Raw genomic sequence first — 18446 nt, forward strand, 5'->3', positions numbered from 1 at the left:
GGAAAAACTGTGTGTGTGCATGTCTAACCACATACAGCTGGCTCTGTGTTTAAATTGGGGGAGATTGTTAGGTTGATGAAGTTTCCCGGTGTTGCAAAGACTTTCACTGTGAAGATAATCGCAGGACTGCCCTCTGGTGAGTGACATTTTTACTGCATTGCATTTCTTAAATTGTGTTTTTCTTAAATTCTGCTTACCTTGTAATAAAAAATAAATTAAATAATCAATCACATGTCCAGGCGGCACAGTGGTTTAGTGGTCATCACTATCGCCTCACAGGAAGAAGGTTCTGGGTTCAAGCCCAGTGGCCGACGGGGGGCCTTTCTGTCTGGAGTTTGCCTGTTCTTCCCGTTTCTGTGTGGGTTTCCTCCAGGTGCTCTGGTTTCCCCCGCAGTCCAAAGACATACGGAGTTAGGATAATTGGTGGCTCTAATTTGACCGTAGGTGTGAATGTGAGTGTGAAAGGTTGTTTGTCTCTACAGTGGTGCTTGAAAGTTTGTGAATCCTTTAGAATTTTCTATATTTCTGCATAAATATGACCGAAAACATCAGATTTTCACGCAAGTCCTGAAAATAGATAAAGAGAACCCAGTTAAACAAATGGGACAAAAATATTATACTTGGTCATTTATTTATTGAGGAAAATCATCCAATATTACACGCAAGTGGCAAAAGAATGTGAACCTCTAGGGTTAGCAGTTAATTTGAAGATGAAATTAGAGCCAGGTGTTTTCAATCAATGGGATGATAATCAGGTGTGAGTGGGCACCCTGTTTTATTGAAAGAACAGGGCTCTATCAAAGTCTGATCTTCACAACACATTTGTGGAAGTGTATCATGGCACAAACAAAAGATTTCTGAGGACCTCAAAAAAAGCGTTGTTGATGCTCATCAGGCTGGAAAAGGTTACAAAACCATCTCGAAAGAGTTTGGACTCCATTAATCCACAGTCAGACAGATTGTGTACAAATGGAGGAAATTCAAGACCATTGCTACTTGCCTCCAGGTTGGATTATTGTAATGCCTTACTGTCTGGATGTTCCAATAAGTGCATAAACAAGCTCCAGTTAGTTCAATATGCAGCAGCAAGAGTCCTTATTAGAACTAGAAAATAGGGAGCACTGCGTTGGCTCCCAATCAAATTTCGTATTGATTATAAAATACTACTATTGACCTTTAAAGCACTGAATGGTCTCGCACCACAGTACCTGAGTGAACTTCTGGTCCTCTATGACCTGCCATGCCGACTTGGATCAAAAGGTGCAGGCTATCTGCATGGGTGCAAGTTTTCCGGCATATGCCGGAAGCTCCGTTTTTTTCGGTTCTGAAAAAGTCACTTTTCCAAATCGTGCAAATCCGTTGAGATTTTCGGGGGGTATGGGGTGGCCCTCTCACTGTCTCAGTCTCGGCGTATTACTGGGTTACCGCGGTACAGTCTCTGCACGAGACAAATCTTTTCATCTCGTCTTCGCCACAAACCTCATTCAATTTATACACCGCTCACCGATGAGCGGTCCTGACTAGCCCGTTGTTTCATGGTGTTATACATGTGTGATATGTTTCACGCACGTAGCACGTTGTTTGACCAAATCAGCACAGCTATTCCCATGAGTCACCGTTTCTTTTGTTGCAAGTTGGAACGGTGCTTTTGATTGGCTCACTGTTAACTGCCGTCCAATGAAACTCCAGCTTTTATTATAAGCCTTATTTTGCTTCCCTCCCTTGCGACAGATCCACGTGCTTTGCCTCTGGTTGCTGATCAAAATGTGTCAAAATGAAGTTTTTATCGGAAGGCTCCAATACAAAAGAATTAGAAAAGACGTCTAGAAATAAATGGAGATGGGAATGGTTAAGCGATTGTGACAAAAACGGTGACAAATGGGGAATATGGCTGAGAAAACCGGACGTCCCGGGAGTTGCGTATTGTGACTGCTGTTCAAAGACTATCAAGTACGGCTCCAGCGGGAAGAAGGGACTTAAAAGAAGGCAAAGAGTTGCAAAGTTGATGAGGCTGAAAAAGAGAATTTTAGAGAAAGGCAACAATAAAAACCAGAAGAGAAAGAGTGAGAGCTCTGCTGGCAATTCCTGTCAGTGGAAACGTATCAAAACAAAGTAACAGTAACTTTCACATGGTCAAAATGCAAAGTCATGGATAATTTTGGCCCAGGTGTTTTCTGCAAGTATTGCTCCTAAGGAAAGAATTTTGAAATTAATGATATTGGCCGTGCACTTTTCTGATTTTTGTGTGATGGAGTAATAAATGAATTCAAAACATTTATTGGTCATTTAAATTGTCATCTGATATTGTGTGATGTGCAAATGCAGTGTGCTTTCTTTTAGAATTGAAATTATTAATCACAAGTATCTGCTTTTATAAACTTTTTTTTGACATTTGATTACCTTTCAATGATTAAAAGTAAGGTAGGTCTTGAAATAAGTTTAGCTTTTTTATCATCTTTTCTAATGTGCTTGTTAGGTTGAAAACTCATTTGTAGTCAGTAATAGACTATTTTTTATATATATATATATATAATATATATGGAAAAAGCTGAATCTTATTTGCTAAAATCCAGGAGTTTCTGAGGACATCAAGACATGTGGCCCCTTATTTTAACTCAAGCTGTGAAAATATTGTAAAAAAGGTATCACAGCAAAAGCATATTAAAAATGGTTGTTTCAACATTTAAATTAGTAGTTGCTAGATGTTTTGAAATATCAAGCCTTGTACTTGAAATATTATTTCAGATGAATTGATGTAATGTATTAAACATTTGATGTGAATATGCAAATCATAACTGTTAATATTATAAATGATTGCATGAGAGACAACCATTTTAACTTGTAATTTAAATTTTTTTTCGAGCCCTAAGGGGGGCTCACCCCCCCCTGTAACCCCCCCCCCCCCGCATGGCTGCGCCATGCACGTCTGACTTTGTCAGACTTTTCAGGTTTTTGAAAATTTTATATTTGCACCCATGTATCTGCTGGTACCTCATATATTGAAGGCTACATCAGGGGGCAGAGCCTTTTCTTACAAAGCCCCACAGTTATAGAATGGCCTTCCAAGTAGTGTTCGGGAATCAGACACAGTCTCAGTGTTTAAGTCTAGGCTGAAAACATATCTGTTTAGTCAAGCCTTTTGTTAATGGTGTTTATGAGGTAAAGGTGTAGATCTGGAAGGTCCTCAGACGTAGTGTTTTGGTAAACTGGGATGTATGGATGCTGTCAGTCCCCCACTTGCTTGCTCACTCGAGTTTGTTGACGGTGTAGTGGCTGGCTGCTTTATGTCCCGGGGCTCCCTCATGCCTGTGTTACCGTCTGGCTCTCCCCTTTTAGTTATGCTGTCATAGTTAGTTGCCAGAGTCCCTGCTTGTACTCAGTGCAATATGTATACTGTTCCTACTTATTTAGGTGACATTGGGCATACCTAACAACCTGTGTGGTTTTTTTTATTTTTTATTTTTTTTCCTTTCCCCCCCAGATCTGTCCCTCCTGAGTTACATGTCGCTCCTGGGATTGAGATGCTGACCTCTTCTGCTCCTCAGACCTGCCTGATCCATCCTGGTGCCCTGTGTCTGGTTGGAGTCTCATTGCATCGCTTCTGTGGAGGGCGGCCCCATGTGGACAGTTGGGGGTCGCGCCTGGAGGACGCTCTGGACTCTTGCAGTGGTGCTTTTGTGGCTGGGGACTGCAGTTGACTTGCTGACTTGGGGACTGCAGTTGACTTGCTGACTTTGGGACTGCGGTTGTCGTGCACAGTTTTGCACTTGGGTTTCTGTCAGTGGGGGGTTTGTGGCATCGGCAAAGCTGACTTTATTTTGGGACTGTTAATGTTGTGGTCATGTCTGTTGTTGCCCAAATGAGGATGGGTTCCCTTTTGAGTCTGGTTCCTCTCGCGTCATCTGGGGGAGTTTTTCCTTGCCACCGTTGCCACAGGCATGCTCATTGGGGATGGATTGGGGATGAAATTAGCTCATGTTTTGAGTCATTCGAATGCTGTAGGGCTGCTTTGCGACAATGTTGTCTTTACACGGTAGGATATACCGCAGCCACCGCACCTGGCAGGCATTAAGGCCTGCTCCTTCTGTGTGGTGGCTAGCATAGAAGTCGCTCCCCTCAGACGTCTTCAACTAAAAACAGAGCTGCACGACAAAGACCTGTAGACTTCACAGTTGGATTAAGGTCAGGACTTTGACTTGGCCATTCCAAAACATTTAACTTTTCTTCTTTAACCATTCTTTGGTAAAATGACTTGTGTGCTTAGGGTCGTTGTCTTGCTGCATGACACACCACCTCTTGAGATTCAGTTAATAGACAGATGTCCTGACATTTTCGTTTAGAATTCGCTGGTATAATTCAGAATTCATTGTTCCATCAATGATAGCAACCCGTCCTGGCCCAGATGCAGCAAAACAGGCCCAAATCGTGATACTACCACCACCATGTTTCACAGATGGGATAAGGTTCTTATGCTGGAATGCAGTGTTTTCCTTTCTCCAAACATAACGCTTCTCATTTAAACCAAAAAGTTCTATTTTGGTCTCATCCGTCCACAAAACATTTTTCCAATCGCCTTCTGGCTTGTCCACATGATCTTCAACAAACTGCAGATGAGCAACAATGTTCTTTTTGGAGAGCAGTGGCTTTCTCCTTGCAACCCTGCCATGCACACCATTGCTGTTCAGTGTTCTCCTGATGGTGGACTCATGAACATTAACATTAGCCAATGTGAGAGAGGCCTTCAGTTGCTTAGAAGTTACCCTGGGGTCCTTTGTGACCTCGCCGACTATTACACGCCTTGCTCTTGGAGTGATCTTTGTTGGTCGACCACTCCTGGAGAGGGTAACAATGGTCTTGAATTTCCTCCATTTGTACACAATCTGTCTGACTGTGGATTGGTGGAGTCCAAATTCTTTAGAGATGGTTTTGTAACCTTTTCCAAGCCTGATGAGCATCAACAACGCTTTTTCTGAGGTCCTCAGAAGTCTCCTTGGTTCTTGCCATTATACACTTCCACAAACGTGTTGTGAAGATCAGACTTTGATAGATCCCTGTTCTTTAAATAAAACAGGGTGCCCACTCATGCCTGATTTGTCATCCCACTGATTGAAAACACCTGACTCTTATTTCACCTTCAAATTAACTGCTAATCCTAGAGGTTCACATACTTTTGCCACTAATCTTGGATCATTTTCCTCAGTAAACAAATGACCAAGTATAATAATTTTGTCTCATTTGTTTAACTGGGTTCTCTTTATCTACTTTTAGGACTTGTATGAAAATCTGATGATCTTTTAGGTCATATTTATGCAGAAATGTATAAAATTTTAGAGTTCACAAACTTTCAAGCACCACTGTATGTGTCAGCCCTGTGATGACCTGGCGACTTGTCCAGGTTGTACCCCACCTCTCACCCATAGTTAGCTGGGATAGGCTCCAGCTTGCCTGTGACCCTGCACAGGATTAAGCGGTTATGAGTAATGGATGGATGGAATGAATCAAATGTCTACCAGCCTCACAGAAGTGTAGTATTATGGTAGAAAGGACTTTAATTGCAGCTCTAATGGATATCCACATTTTATTTGTACATTTAAATTGAGTCATTTCAGCATCATGTTTTTCATTGTACCTGACTATCACAAGATATTGCATTATATCTTCATTAACATCATTAATGAAGATATAATGCAATATTTTACTTATTACACTTTTAACAACAATAATTTTTATGTGGAAATAATAAATTTTGTAGGTGAGATTAAGGTAGCTGCGAGTTAGCATACACATGGCTTGGTGAGTCCGGGAAAGGAAAAACTTGGGTGGTGGGCAAAAGCAAAATTTTAACTTTGATCCTTTTTTTTTTTTTTCCATTTTTAAAATTTACACTGTCTCAAAGTACCGTATTTTCCGGACTATACGTCACTCCGGAGTTTAAGTCGCATCAGCCAAAAAATGCATTATGAAGACGAAAAAAACATATATACGTCGCACCGGACTATAAGTCGCCCTTTTTTGAAGGGTTATTCTATCCATAGAATCTGTGATTGTATCTGATAAGCGGCGCATGGTTACTGCGCGACTGCATTGTTTATTTAATAAACGAACAGCTGAGCAGTGATAACGCGCCCTTTGCCCTGTAAGTAGCCTAGTCTGATTATTTTAAATATCTACTACTATCTTTAATACTATCACTATCGTTATTACTAATAGCCTATATTATTATTATAACTAATATTAGTAGCCTATTACTGATGCATTAATCAGTTTGCTTTTAGAATATTTTTACCGGCAGGGCTTATTATCGCCCCATGGCTCTTTCATCTGTGTTATTAAAGCTGTAGTCATCATCGAGGAGTGTCATTCTTCATTTTTGTCGAATTTTATTTCATCAAATCAGAGGTCAAGTAGGCTATAGGTATATCATCTCCAAAGACAGGTACGGTAGTAAAAACAACCGTCTAGTGAAAAAAAAACAACAACAACCGCTTTTAAATCCCCTACTTAAATCCTTAAAATGAGTAATTTAACTCATGTCTTGTGTGATCTGATCTCCAATGGTGAAATAAACCGGTTGTGATGAGTACAGTCTGTTATTTTAGAAGATAAATGTAATATATAATTTAATATATAGACTAATAAAAATTAATATTTTATAATATAATATCACGACATATTACTGTCTGTAACTGTTTGTCACTAAAGCGTTTTCTAAGATCATAATGTCTGATATTATTATTATTATTTTACACACACAATAAGCGCATGTGCTTTAAGTTATAGGAAACCATCCCCCGCCTTTTTTTTTTTTTTTGAGTCGCCGGACCCACCCACCTCCTGCGTTCCGGGACCTCCCACTTCACAAATTAAGCACTGCCTAAAATCACTACATAACTTATTTAAATAACTATAGGCCTATCATTAATAATAAAACACAGGTCAATCAAGTTTATCAAGCTGATGATTTCACTCCAAATCAGCAAATCCATTGAATTCCTCATCCTCGGTGTCGCTTCTGAACAACTCTGCCTCCAGCGGCAGATGAAGCGCCGTTTCCTCCTCTTCTGCGTGGCTGTCGTCAGACTCAGCATCAGCTCCAGTTATTCCGCGGTGAAAAAAAAAAAAAAACATATATACGTCGCACCGGAGTATAAGTCGCATTGCCAGCCGAACCATGAAAAAAAGTGCGACTTATAGTCCGAAAAATACGGTAATATGAAACACTGAAACAAACACTAAATGAGAAACTTAATATTTTATGCTTCCTACATATATGTGTAGAACCAGAGCAGGTGGGTGGAGCACAGAAGCACGGCAGGCCAGAACTGATTTCTCAGAAACTTTTATTTTTTCCATTGTATATGTGGCTTTTCAGCTCATTCAGTCTCTCACACGCGCACGCGCACATGCATTCTGGTGGGGAGAGAGCTCCCTTTCTCTGCTCTCTCTCCTTTTATAGGGCGCGGTCACTGGGGAAGAGACACAAACAGAGGTTAATTCATGTCAGGTGCAGTGATTCTGCCACTTACCTTCCCTGACGCCGCCCTCCATTCACAGACCAACGCTTGACCATGCCCCCGCTGCCACATATCCCCACCGCCTGACTCAGGCCGGGGAGCCATCCGGCCTGCAGCTGACTCCCCCCCCCCCCCCCCCCCCCCCCAACAGGAGAGGAAGTCCGCCATGACCATCTGCGCCCCCGGCCTGTGGACCACCTCGAACTTAAACGGCTGGAGTGCCAGATACCAACGGGTGATCCGCGCATTGGCATCCTTCATGCAGTGGAGCCACTGGAGGGGTGCATGGTCTGAACAGAGGGTAAAAGGGTGCCCCAGTAGGTAGTAGCGGAGGGCGAGGACCACCCACTTGATGGTGAGGCACTCCTTTTTTATGGTGCTGTACCGGCCCTCATGCACCGACAGCTTCCGGCTGATGTACAGCACTGGACGGTCCTCCCCCTCCACCTCCTGGGACAGAACAGCCCTCTGTCCAACGCATCCGTCTGCAAAACAAAGGGGAGAGAAAAGTCAGGGGAGTATAACAATGGCCCCCCACACAGTGCAGCCTTTACCTCAGAGAAAGCCTGCTGTCATTGCTCTATCCACTGGACTGGATCTGGTGCCCCCTTTGTAGTGAGATCAGGCAGCGGGCTGGTGACATCCGAATAATTAGGTATAAGCCTATGATAGTAGCCAGCCAGCCCCAGGAACTGTCTCACCCCCTTTTTGGTCTTGGGTCTCAGGCAGGCCGCAATCGCTGCTGTCTTATTGATTTGGGGACGCACTTGCCCATTGCCCAAGTGGAAACCCAGATACTGTACTTCCACCCCCCCAATCGCACACTTCTTCAGGTTGGCCGTGAGACCCGCTCGCCTCAGCTACGTAAGGACAGCCCTTAGGCATTTTAGGTGTCACGGCCAGTCATTACTATAAATAAATGATGTTGTCCAAGTATGCAGCTGCGTAGGTGGCGTGGGGGTGGAGGACCCTGTCCATAAGTTGCTGGAACGTAGCGGGTGCCCCAAACAGCCCAAAAGGAGGTGTGACAAACTGGTGTAAGCCAAACAGTGTGGAAAAGGTGGTTTTCTCTCAGGATAGCAGAGTCAAGGGGATCTGCCAATATCTCTTTGTCAAATAAAAACGAGCCATGCCTAGTCGATCAAGCAACTTGTCAATACAAGGCATTGGGTACGCATCGAATTTAAACACTGCATTGACTTTTCTATAGTCCACACAGAACCAGACCGACCCGTCGGCCTTGGGAACCAAGACCACCGGGCTGCTCCAGTCACTGTGGGACTCCTCGACAATGCCCATTTCGAGCATTGCCTCGAGTTCTTCCCGAACCACCTTTTTTTGTGTGTGTGTGTTCCGGCAGTCTGTAAGGGTGGCTGTGCACTACCACCCCCGGGGGTGTCTCAATGTGGTGCTCTATGAGGTGGGTGCGGTTGGGCAGGGGCGAGAATACGTCAGAAAATTCTGTCTGCAACTGGGTGACCTCCGTGAGTTGGGTCGGGGAGAGGTGGTCTCCACAGGGAACCGGAGCGGTGGGCGATGTCAATTTTTCTTTTTGAACATCTGGCCCCAGCTCCGCCTTCTCTGGAACCACCGACACCAACGCCACAGGGACCTCCTCGTTGCAAAGTTTTAAAAGATTGAGGTGGTAAATCTGTAACGCCCCACCCCTGTCTGTTCGCCGCACCTCATAGTCGACGTCCCCGACTCACCGTGTGACCTCAAAGGGTCCTTGCCACCTGGCGATCAATCTGGAGCTCGATGTAGACAACACAAGTACTTTATCTCCCGGTGTGAATTCCCTAAGGCGCGTGCCCCTGTTGTACAGACAGACTTGACGTTCTTGGGCCTGCCGCAAATTCTCCTGGGTTAGGTGCATGAGTGTGTGGAGTTTGGCGCGCAGGTCGATTAACGTATTGAATTTCATTTTTACTTGTTGAAGGTCCCTCCTCCCAATTTTCATGCAGCACATCTAGAATGCCATGCGGCTTACACCCGTATAATAATTCGAATGGGGAGAACCCTGTGGAGGCTTGTGGGACCTCTCGCACTGCGAATAACAGGGGCTCGAGCCGTTTATCTCAGTTGAATGCGTCCTTGCTTACAAATTTCCGAATTATGTTCTTGAGGGTGCGATTAGACCGTTCAACTAAGCCATCCGTCTGTGGGTGATACACGCTGGTGCGGATAGGCTTAATTCCCAGTAACCCATACAGTTTGCGTAGTGTGTGTGACATAAACGTAGTGCCTTGATCAGTCAGAATCTCTTTGGGGATTCCGACTCAGGAGATGACGCAGAAGAGTGCTTCTGCAACACTATGTGCTGAGATATTGCGAACAGGCACTGCTTCCAGATATCGCATTGCATAGTCCACCAGAACTAAAATAAAGCGATATCCTTGTGTTGGCCGATCTAATGGCCCAACGAGATCATCCCAATTTTTTCAAACGGGGTCTCAATTAATGGCAGAGGGCGCAAAGGCGCTTTTGGAATGGCCTCGTGAATCCCTGGCCAATAGAACTGGGCCATTATTTGGGCTAGTGTCTTTTCCCGCCCCACGGGATTAAAGTGAGCCGCCTGGAACGTAAATTCCCGGTGGCCCTTTGGGATTAAAAGCTGTGTTATCGGTTCCTTAGTCTGAGTGTCCTGCGTCACTTGGTATAACCTATCCTTAATAATGGAAAAATAGGAGAAGGACGGGGTGGCATTTGGCTGGAGCATTTGACCATCGATTACTCTCACTTGGTCAAACACATGCCGCAGAGTCTCGTCTTGCGACTGCTCTAACGGGAAATCTGCGAGGGATTCCCCGAGAGAGGGAGGAGGAGCATGCTGCTCCTCACTCTGACGCGGTGATGACGTAGACGGCTCTGTGACAGCTGCCCGTCAATGCCACACCGGAACCTCCCCCCTGCTAAATTATGGCAGGCCCCACTTTTCACTAAATGTGACGTTAATTCCCTAAATCCCGGCCAATCAGTCCCCAAAATTCTCAAGTGGGTAAGGCGAGGATTAACTGTCGCCTTTACGCTAAATTTCTCCCCACGAAATAGAATGTGGACCGACACTAAAGGGTAGTTGTGGACATCCCTGTGCGCACACAACACCACCAATTGTGCTCTCCCCAATGCCTCGTCTTGCACCAGGCTTTGGTGGATTGAGGTCTGATTACAGCTGGAGTCCACCAAAGCCTGATATGTATCCCCTTGGATACTCACCGGTATGCGACACACTCCGGCCCGATTGAGGGCGGTCCCTGGCGCGTCGGGGATCCGGACCACCGCACCCACCTCCATGGCCGAGCACTGATGCTGGAGGTGCCCCGGCTCCCCACAGCGCCAGTGTACTGGCCCAGGCTCTCCCTCTGCACCAGTGTTTCGGAGCTCACGCACCAGTGTTTCGGAGCTCACACACCTGGGGGGGAAGACACAGACATGGAAGTAGGAAACAGTAGGGCACCGCGAGTGCGGCAGGCCGGCTGGGGTGGAACCGGCCCCCGCCTACGCGGTGGGGGAATGGGGTGAGGATAAGAAACAGAAGGGGGGGGGAGAGAGAGAGGGGAGAAGAGGAGACACGCTGTCCTGCCATCGAAACAGCCGCCATATGGTCCTCCGCCAGCTCGATGGCCTGATCTAGCGACGCTGGGTGATCTAGCGACGCACTGAACCCACTCCGCTGTTCCTTCCGGAAGTCGGGCGATGAATTGTTCCAGCGCCACCAGGTCGATGAGCGCCGGCATCACGGTTGTCGGCCCTCAGCCACCGCCGGCAGGCGTCCCGGAGTTGCTGGCCAAACGCAAACGGCCTGGCGATCTCCTCCAGGCGCAGCACGCAGAAATGCTGCCGTTGCTGCTCCGGGGTGTGCCCCACACGTTGGAGGTCGGCCCTGCAGAGGTCGGGTCGGCATAGACCAGCCGGCTGTCGGTGGGGAGCTGTAGTGCGGCCAGCTACTCCTCGCCCACTTGCTGGGGGAGGAGGCGCGCCGCTCCACCGGCCAACCCCAGGCCTCCTCTGCCTGCTCAAAAAGAGCAAGGAAGGCTTCGGGGTCATCATGCGGACCCATCTTCATTGGGGTGGGTCCGCGGTGGTGGTGATGGTGGACCCCGCTGACGTGAGCAGGTGCCGGAACGCCTGGCGATCTTCTTGCTGTGCCAGCACCAGGGCTTCGAACCGTTGTTCCTGCTCCTTCCGGAGGGCGGCCAGCACCTGGTGCTGGCTCTGTTGGGCCGAGGCGAGGGCATGGACCAGGTCCTTGAAGGGGGAGGACTCCATAGGGTTGTCTCCTTCTGCACTCCGTTCCTGGGTTTCGGACCACTGTAGAACCAGAGCAGGTGGGTGGAGCACAGAAGCACGGCAGGCCAGAACTGAGTTCTCAGAGACTTTTTTTTTTTCCATTGTATATGTGGCTTTTCAGCTCATTCACACTCTCACACGCGCGCGCACACACATGCATTCTGGTTGGGAGAGAGCTCCCTTTCTCTGCTCTCTCTCCTTTTATAGGGCGCGGTCACTGGGGAAGACACACAAACACAGGTTAATTCACGTCAGGTGCAGTGATTCTGCCACTTACCTTCCCTGACTCCACCCTCCATTCACAGACCGATGCTTGACCATGCCCCCGCTGCCACAATATGTTCTGTTAAATCTGACCAACCACATTCCGTTTTCCTTTTCAGTGTAAAAAGAAGTCTGACTGCAAAGAGCAGCAGTTATATTTGAAAATGTTATCTCAAGTGTTATAAACTATTATACTTCATTACAAAGTCGAGCAGAAGTTTTAAAAGAAGGCATCAAATAAAAAATGTTTGAACTATGGCTCAGGTGTAATTAACTGAGAATCTAAGAGTGAGTTTGTATTCAAATACAGTGCATCTGTCCCATCATGCATCCCTAAATCTTGTATTTCATCAAGCAAATCTCTCTCTTTCTAAATCAGGCCAGTTATTAGTGATGCAGTGCCTAGGCACAGCATCACTATTGTTCTTCTGCGTGTTTCTTCTTATTAGTGATGCAGTGCTTGCAATTCTCTTCTTATTATTATTCATCTTCCGTACAAATTTCGATTTCGAATAACCGTACATCGCACACAGACAATATGTCAAAACGTGTGGCTCGATCGGACTCGCTATGCTATTACTTTGTTCATCAAAATACGATTTTTTCGCGACATAGTCGCGAAAAAAATTGTCCAAAATTTCCAATTCATTTTTGTGGAATTAATTGAAAAACAACGCACATTTTCAACGTTTTTCAAACCTCCACTGCTCTTGCATGCTTTCACCTAGAGACATGATTCAAACTTTAAAACGTAGAGAAACTTCTCCTGTGTGGATCTGGCATTCAACTTTTTTGCTAGGTTCTATACTTTTGGATCAGTCCTGACTCAAACACCATGAGCAAACCTGGAGAAATTCAGACTTTATAATGGGTGTCTATTGCGTTACACACAAGTGTGGCTTAGGAATTTAGAATGTAGGCAGCCTGAAAAAAAGGCTCTAACTTTCTCATTTAAACTGTGTTTTCAGCCACAAATTTCACTCTACACACATAATTTTCTCAAAAGTAGTAGTCACACTTGTCCTGATTCACACAATGTGTCTACCTGCACGATAGGGTTTACAGTTTTTGAATGAGAAGCCCGAAAGTAAGGAGAGGACAGGCACGCTGCCCCATAGACTCCCATTATAAACGTGGCAGCGCTTTTACTGCAAAATCAGAAAAGTCACTTGTTTTTAACTCGCTCTATTGTCCTCATTTTTTACACTACAGACAAAAAAATTACATCGTGTTCAGGAGAGCCTTGTGGCGCTCAATGTGAAAGAATTTTGTTAATATCTCCTTCCGTTTTCGTGTTAATCCCCATTGTTTGGAGGGAGCACTCTGAGAAAAGCCTTCACGTTCTGTGCGACACACTGTCTCTGCTCTCAGCGTGCGGGTGGGGGAGGGGCTGCTCACTCTCTCTCTCTCTCTCTCTCACTCACTCACTCACTCACACACACACACACACACACACACACACACACAGGAGGGAGGGGCTGCTCCCTCTCAGAGAGACACATGCTTGTAGCCTCGTGGCAAGTCACACATTCACACAGTACAGTGCAGCTCCTGCAATGGCGACTGCTACGCGCACTGCATCACTCTCTCAATTTCCCACAGGGGAATTGTTGGCTCTAGTTAGTGATGCAGTGCTATACATTGCAAACTATTGCCTCCCATATATGGGAGGCAATAGTTTGCAGTACAAAGCACAGCAAACTCTTGTTCTTCCGTTTTTCATCTTCCGTACAAATTTCGATTTCGAATAACCGTACATCGCACACAAACAATATATCAAAACGTGCGGCTCGATCGGACTCACTATGCTATTACTTTGTTCAGCATTCTACGATTTTTTCGCGACGTACTCGCGAAAAAATCACGCAAAATTTCCCATTCATTTTCTATGGAATTAACTGCAAAAAATTGCACATTTTCAGTGTTTTTCAAACATCCGCTGCTCTGGCATGCTTTCACCTAGAGACATGATTCAAACTTTAAAATGTAGACAAACTTCTCCTGTGTGGATCTGGCATTCAACTTTTTTGCTAGGTTGTATACTTTTTGATCAGTCACAGATCAATCACCATGATCAATTCTGGAGAAATTCAGCCTTTATAATGGGTGTCTATGGCGTTACACTTCAGTGGAGGTGATTAAGTTAGAGTGTAGGCAGCTTGAAAAAAAAAAGCTCTAACTTTCTCATTTAAACTGTGTTTTCAGCCATAAATTTCACTCTACACACATAATTTTCTCAAAAGTTGTAGTCACACTTGTCTTAATTCACACAATGTGCCTACCTAAACGATAGGATTTACAGTTTTTGAATGAGAAACCTGAAAGTAACAAGAGGACCGGCGCGCTGCCCCACTCAGTATGTTTACATGCACATCCAAATCGAGCTGCTGTCGGTAATCGAGCAAAGGGTCCCAGCAGGGGTGCCAGAGAAATCCAATCCTACATGCACACAAGGAAATCGAGCTATTGTATGAGGTACATTGTACACCTGAGCCACAGGTGGCGCTACACGCCCCATCGTGTTGGTACACTTCCGGTTGTCGTCATGAAGAAGAGCTATTCAAGAGTGTAGACAAAGTTATCAGTTCTGTGTTCTCCATTGCGCGTTTTTCTCCCGTCCATGACTTTTAATATATTCAACTCCTTAAGCTGAATGAGCATGAACTCTGTCTCTTCATTGCTCCAGAAGTGCACGTTTCTGCTCGCCATTTTCTCTTCTTCGTTTGTTCCTCCTGACCTCTTCTGCTGCTCGCTACTACTGTTGTCATGCCGACCGAGGCTGTCATGTTTCCCGCTTGTGGTCTCGTCACTTCTGGAAGGGGCAGTGCTAAAGTAAGTAGCTCGACTATGTAGCTCGATAGGGTATACATGCACTAAGTAGCTCGGCAAAAATCGCATAATCTAGGTCGTGTAGCTCGATTACGAGAAATCAAGTTCGGTTCAATTTCAGCCTAGCTAAGGTGTTTCCATGGCATTTAGAACTTCGATTTCAGTCGAGCAACGGCAGAAATTCGATTTTCTCTATGTGCATGTAAACGCACTGACTGACTCCCATTCAAATCCTGACAGCGCTTTTACTACAAAATCAGAAATGTCACTTGTTTTCAACTCGCTCTAGTGTCCACATTTTTTTACACTAGGGACAAAAAAAATTACATCAATGTGTTCATGAGAGCCTTGTAGCGCTCAATGTGAAAGAATTTTGTGAATAGCTCCTTTCGTTTCCGTGTAAATCACCGTTGTCCGAGGAGAGGGAACTCTGAGAAAAAGCGCTGTTTGCTTGTCATTCTCTGTGTCTGAAGGCCAATTTATGCTGACAACCCAGTCCTCGCAGATGGCGTCGCAGATGGCGTCTGCGAAGCCCCCCCCCTCGCAGACGCTCTGCGCGCACCTCCCAAAAATTGTGACCACTGCAGACAGCCTCGCAGACGAGGGCTCTGATTGGTCCACTCTACATCCGCTGTACACGCCCTTCCGCTTCCCTACTTTCCCGGTTTGTTTTGTTTTCACGATCGCCATTTTTAAAAACACGAGCGAAGATGGAGCAGCACGAAGAGCGGTTGATCGAGGAAGTGAGGAAGTACGTACATCTATACGACTCCAGTTCTAGTCATTATAAGTAACCGGAGGATAAACACTCCACTAACCACACCCACCAACTACTCCTAGCGATTTCGCGACTTCGCGCCCCCTTGCGTTGTGGCGGTGAATAACATCGCGCACACCTATTACTCCCTGCTCAATGATAAATCACAACTGTCTGCGAAAAGCTATCTGCGAAAGCCTTGTCGCAAGAGCATGCAGAGGCCTTGACATGCACCTGGGATCCGTTACCAGGGCAACGAGCTCCACTCAGGGAGCAGAGAGGGGAGGGGCTGCTCTCTCTCATAGCAAGTCACACATTCACACAGTACAGTACAACTCCTGCGATAGCGGCTGCTACGGCCACTGCATCCCTCTCACGATTTCCCACAGGGGAATTGTTGTCTCTAGTTTTTATACTGGTTTCTGTTTTTGCAGCAAATCCTGCGATTACCTAGAATACTATTAAATATTCAACAACCATACATTCTTAAGTGTGTTAAATATTTTACATCATATGCATTCACTGGGCACTTTATTAATTCAGCGTCCCTAATACAAGGTTGGGATTCATCAGACCAGGCTACATTTTTCCAGTCTTCAACTGTCCAGCTTTGCTTAACCTGTGCCTTCTGCAGCCTCAGCTTTCTGTTTTTGCCTGACGAAAGTGGAACCGCACATCATGATCTGCTGTTGCAGCCCATCCACCTCAAGGTTCAATATGTTGTCCATTCTGAGATTTTCTGCTCACCACAATTGTACAGTGTTTTTTACAATTACTGCAGCCTTGCTGGCAGCTCGAACCAGTCTGACCATTCTCTGTTGATCTCGCTTATCAACAAGATATTTCCATCCACAGAACTGTTGCTCACTGCATTTTTTTTTTTCCTTTATTGCATTATTCTGAGTAAACTCTAGAGACTGTTGTGCATGAAAATTCCAGGAGATTAGAAGTTGTAGAATTACTCAAACCAGCCCATCTGGCAGCAACAATCATGCCATGTTCAAAATCACTTGAGCTGCCACACAATTGGCTGTTTAGATAATTGCATTTATGAGTAAGTGTATAGGTGTTCCTAATAAAGTGGATTACCAAAATTAAAAAAAAAATGTTGGTATTTCAGGTGTTTTTCAGGTCATGTTCTCCATCATTGTCATGAACTTTTTCCAGCTGCAAGCAGAGGAAAATGGGTACCTCATGGCATACCTTGGTATAGTGCAAATGGTACATGCACAAATTCATTTATTTAGGCTTTTTGCAGATGTTCCCTATTGATTTTTTTTCGAGGGATAAGTTGCATATTTTGACTCTTAAGCATCATAAATGAAACATGTTTGGATGTGTGTACATTTGCATGCTGCTTTGTGTTGTAGGTTATTCAGGGTGCTGTTATTGGTCATCTCACTGCAAGATATTCAGAGAACTCATTACTACTGTTTTCAATTGGCCTGAACAGCTTGGTGGGGCTTGCACAGGTACACACCACATCTCTCAAGTTTATGACCTAGTGCAGACATTATATGGTTAACTCCAGAATTATTGGCATCCTTCCTGTAAATTAGCCAAAATTAATAACATGATCTTTTTAGGTGAATGATATGGGGTAATAAACACTGAGCCTTTTCCAAAAATGTATATTTTGAGGTTTGAGAACAGGGCTGAGAACACTTATAGAGGAATTTTGGATCACAATATGCAGAACATTGATTTGCAGAAGTTGATTTATAGTCTTTAGTTCTTAGATAAACACTGGAAATGCCTATTGCAAAACAATGATTGTGTTTCAAGCAGCCATTGTTGATGTGTCAATTGGAATGTGATTTTGAGTTGGTTATGTAGTTCAACTTTTGACATCTTAACCTTTTGGTAGAGGCGTTGAATGATTGATTTGGAAATGTTTACGATGGTGTCATTTTTTCACAAAAGCCCTTGTACTGAGATCCAGTAAACAGACTGAAGGTATACGTACGTGTGTGTGTGTGTGTGTGTGCATTGAGATGAGACTGGGGCGACCCCTAATAGGGAGCAGCCAGGTCGCCACAGCAGATCTTTCATCTCCATTGCTCCCTGTCTTCAGCATCCTTCTCTACCACACCTGCCACTTTCATGTCCTCTCTCACTACATCCATGTTTCTCCTCTTTGGCCTTCCTTGTTTTCGTGTGCCTGGCAGCTCCATTCTCCTTTCAACATGCTCTGCATCTCTTCTCAGGATGTGCCCATACCATCTCAGTCTCATCTCTCTTAGCTTAATTCCCAAGCTCTCCACATGTGAGGTTCCTCTAATGTGCTCGTTCCTTATCCTGTCCAACCTCGTCACTCCCTTCGCAAACCTTAACATCCTCAACTCCGCCACCTCCAATTTTGCCTCCTGTCTCTTCGTTAAGGGTGCTGTCTCCAATCCATACATCATAGCTGGTCTCACTACTGTCTTCTACATCTTACTATAAGACTTTGAGTGGGTGGGTGGAGCACAGAAGTGCGGCAGGCTAGAACTGAGTTTTCAAAACTCTTTATATTCAGCTTTTCAGCTTTCACAATCTCCCAGTACCACAGACATGCGCACACACATCATTTGTCTGGTTGGGGAGAGAGCTCCCTTCCTCTGCTCTCTCTCTCCTTATATAGGGAGACACACAAACAGGTTAATTGACATCAGGTGCAGTGATTCTGCCTTGCAGTGATTCTCTCTTGGATTCTCCTCATTTAATAAATCCTCAAAGTACTCTTTCCACCTTCTTAATACACACTCTTTGTCAGCATATTTCCATTTACATCTTTCATCACTCTTACCTGC

The 18446-nt window shown here is 45.1% G+C and overlaps 1 protein-coding gene across 3 annotated transcripts in view; it reads left to right on the forward strand.

The window, feature by feature from the left end:
- slc22a18 (solute carrier family 22 member 18) overlaps nucleotides 1-18446 on the forward strand; it is a 182068-nt gene that overhangs the window by 111653 nt on the left and 51969 nt on the right. For 2 of the 3 annotated variants that reach the window (XM_060911733.1, XM_060911735.1), the window contains exons 6-8: nucleotides 38-136; nucleotides 16775-16875; nucleotides 17025-17126. In XM_060911733.1, coding sequence (XP_060767716.1) covers nucleotides 38-136; nucleotides 16775-16875; nucleotides 17025-17126 — 302 coding nt within the window. The remainder of the gene's footprint in view (nucleotides 1-37; nucleotides 137-16774; nucleotides 16876-17024; nucleotides 17127-18446) is intronic. The other variant, XM_060911734.1, reaches the window with a different exon arrangement.

The sequence above is a fragment of the Neoarius graeffei genome, chromosome 27 (genome assembly GCF_027579695.1).
Source record: "Neoarius graeffei isolate fNeoGra1 chromosome 27, fNeoGra1.pri, whole genome shotgun sequence".
In the NCBI taxonomy this organism is placed as follows: domain Eukaryota; kingdom Metazoa; phylum Chordata; class Actinopteri; order Siluriformes; family Ariidae; genus Neoarius; species Neoarius graeffei.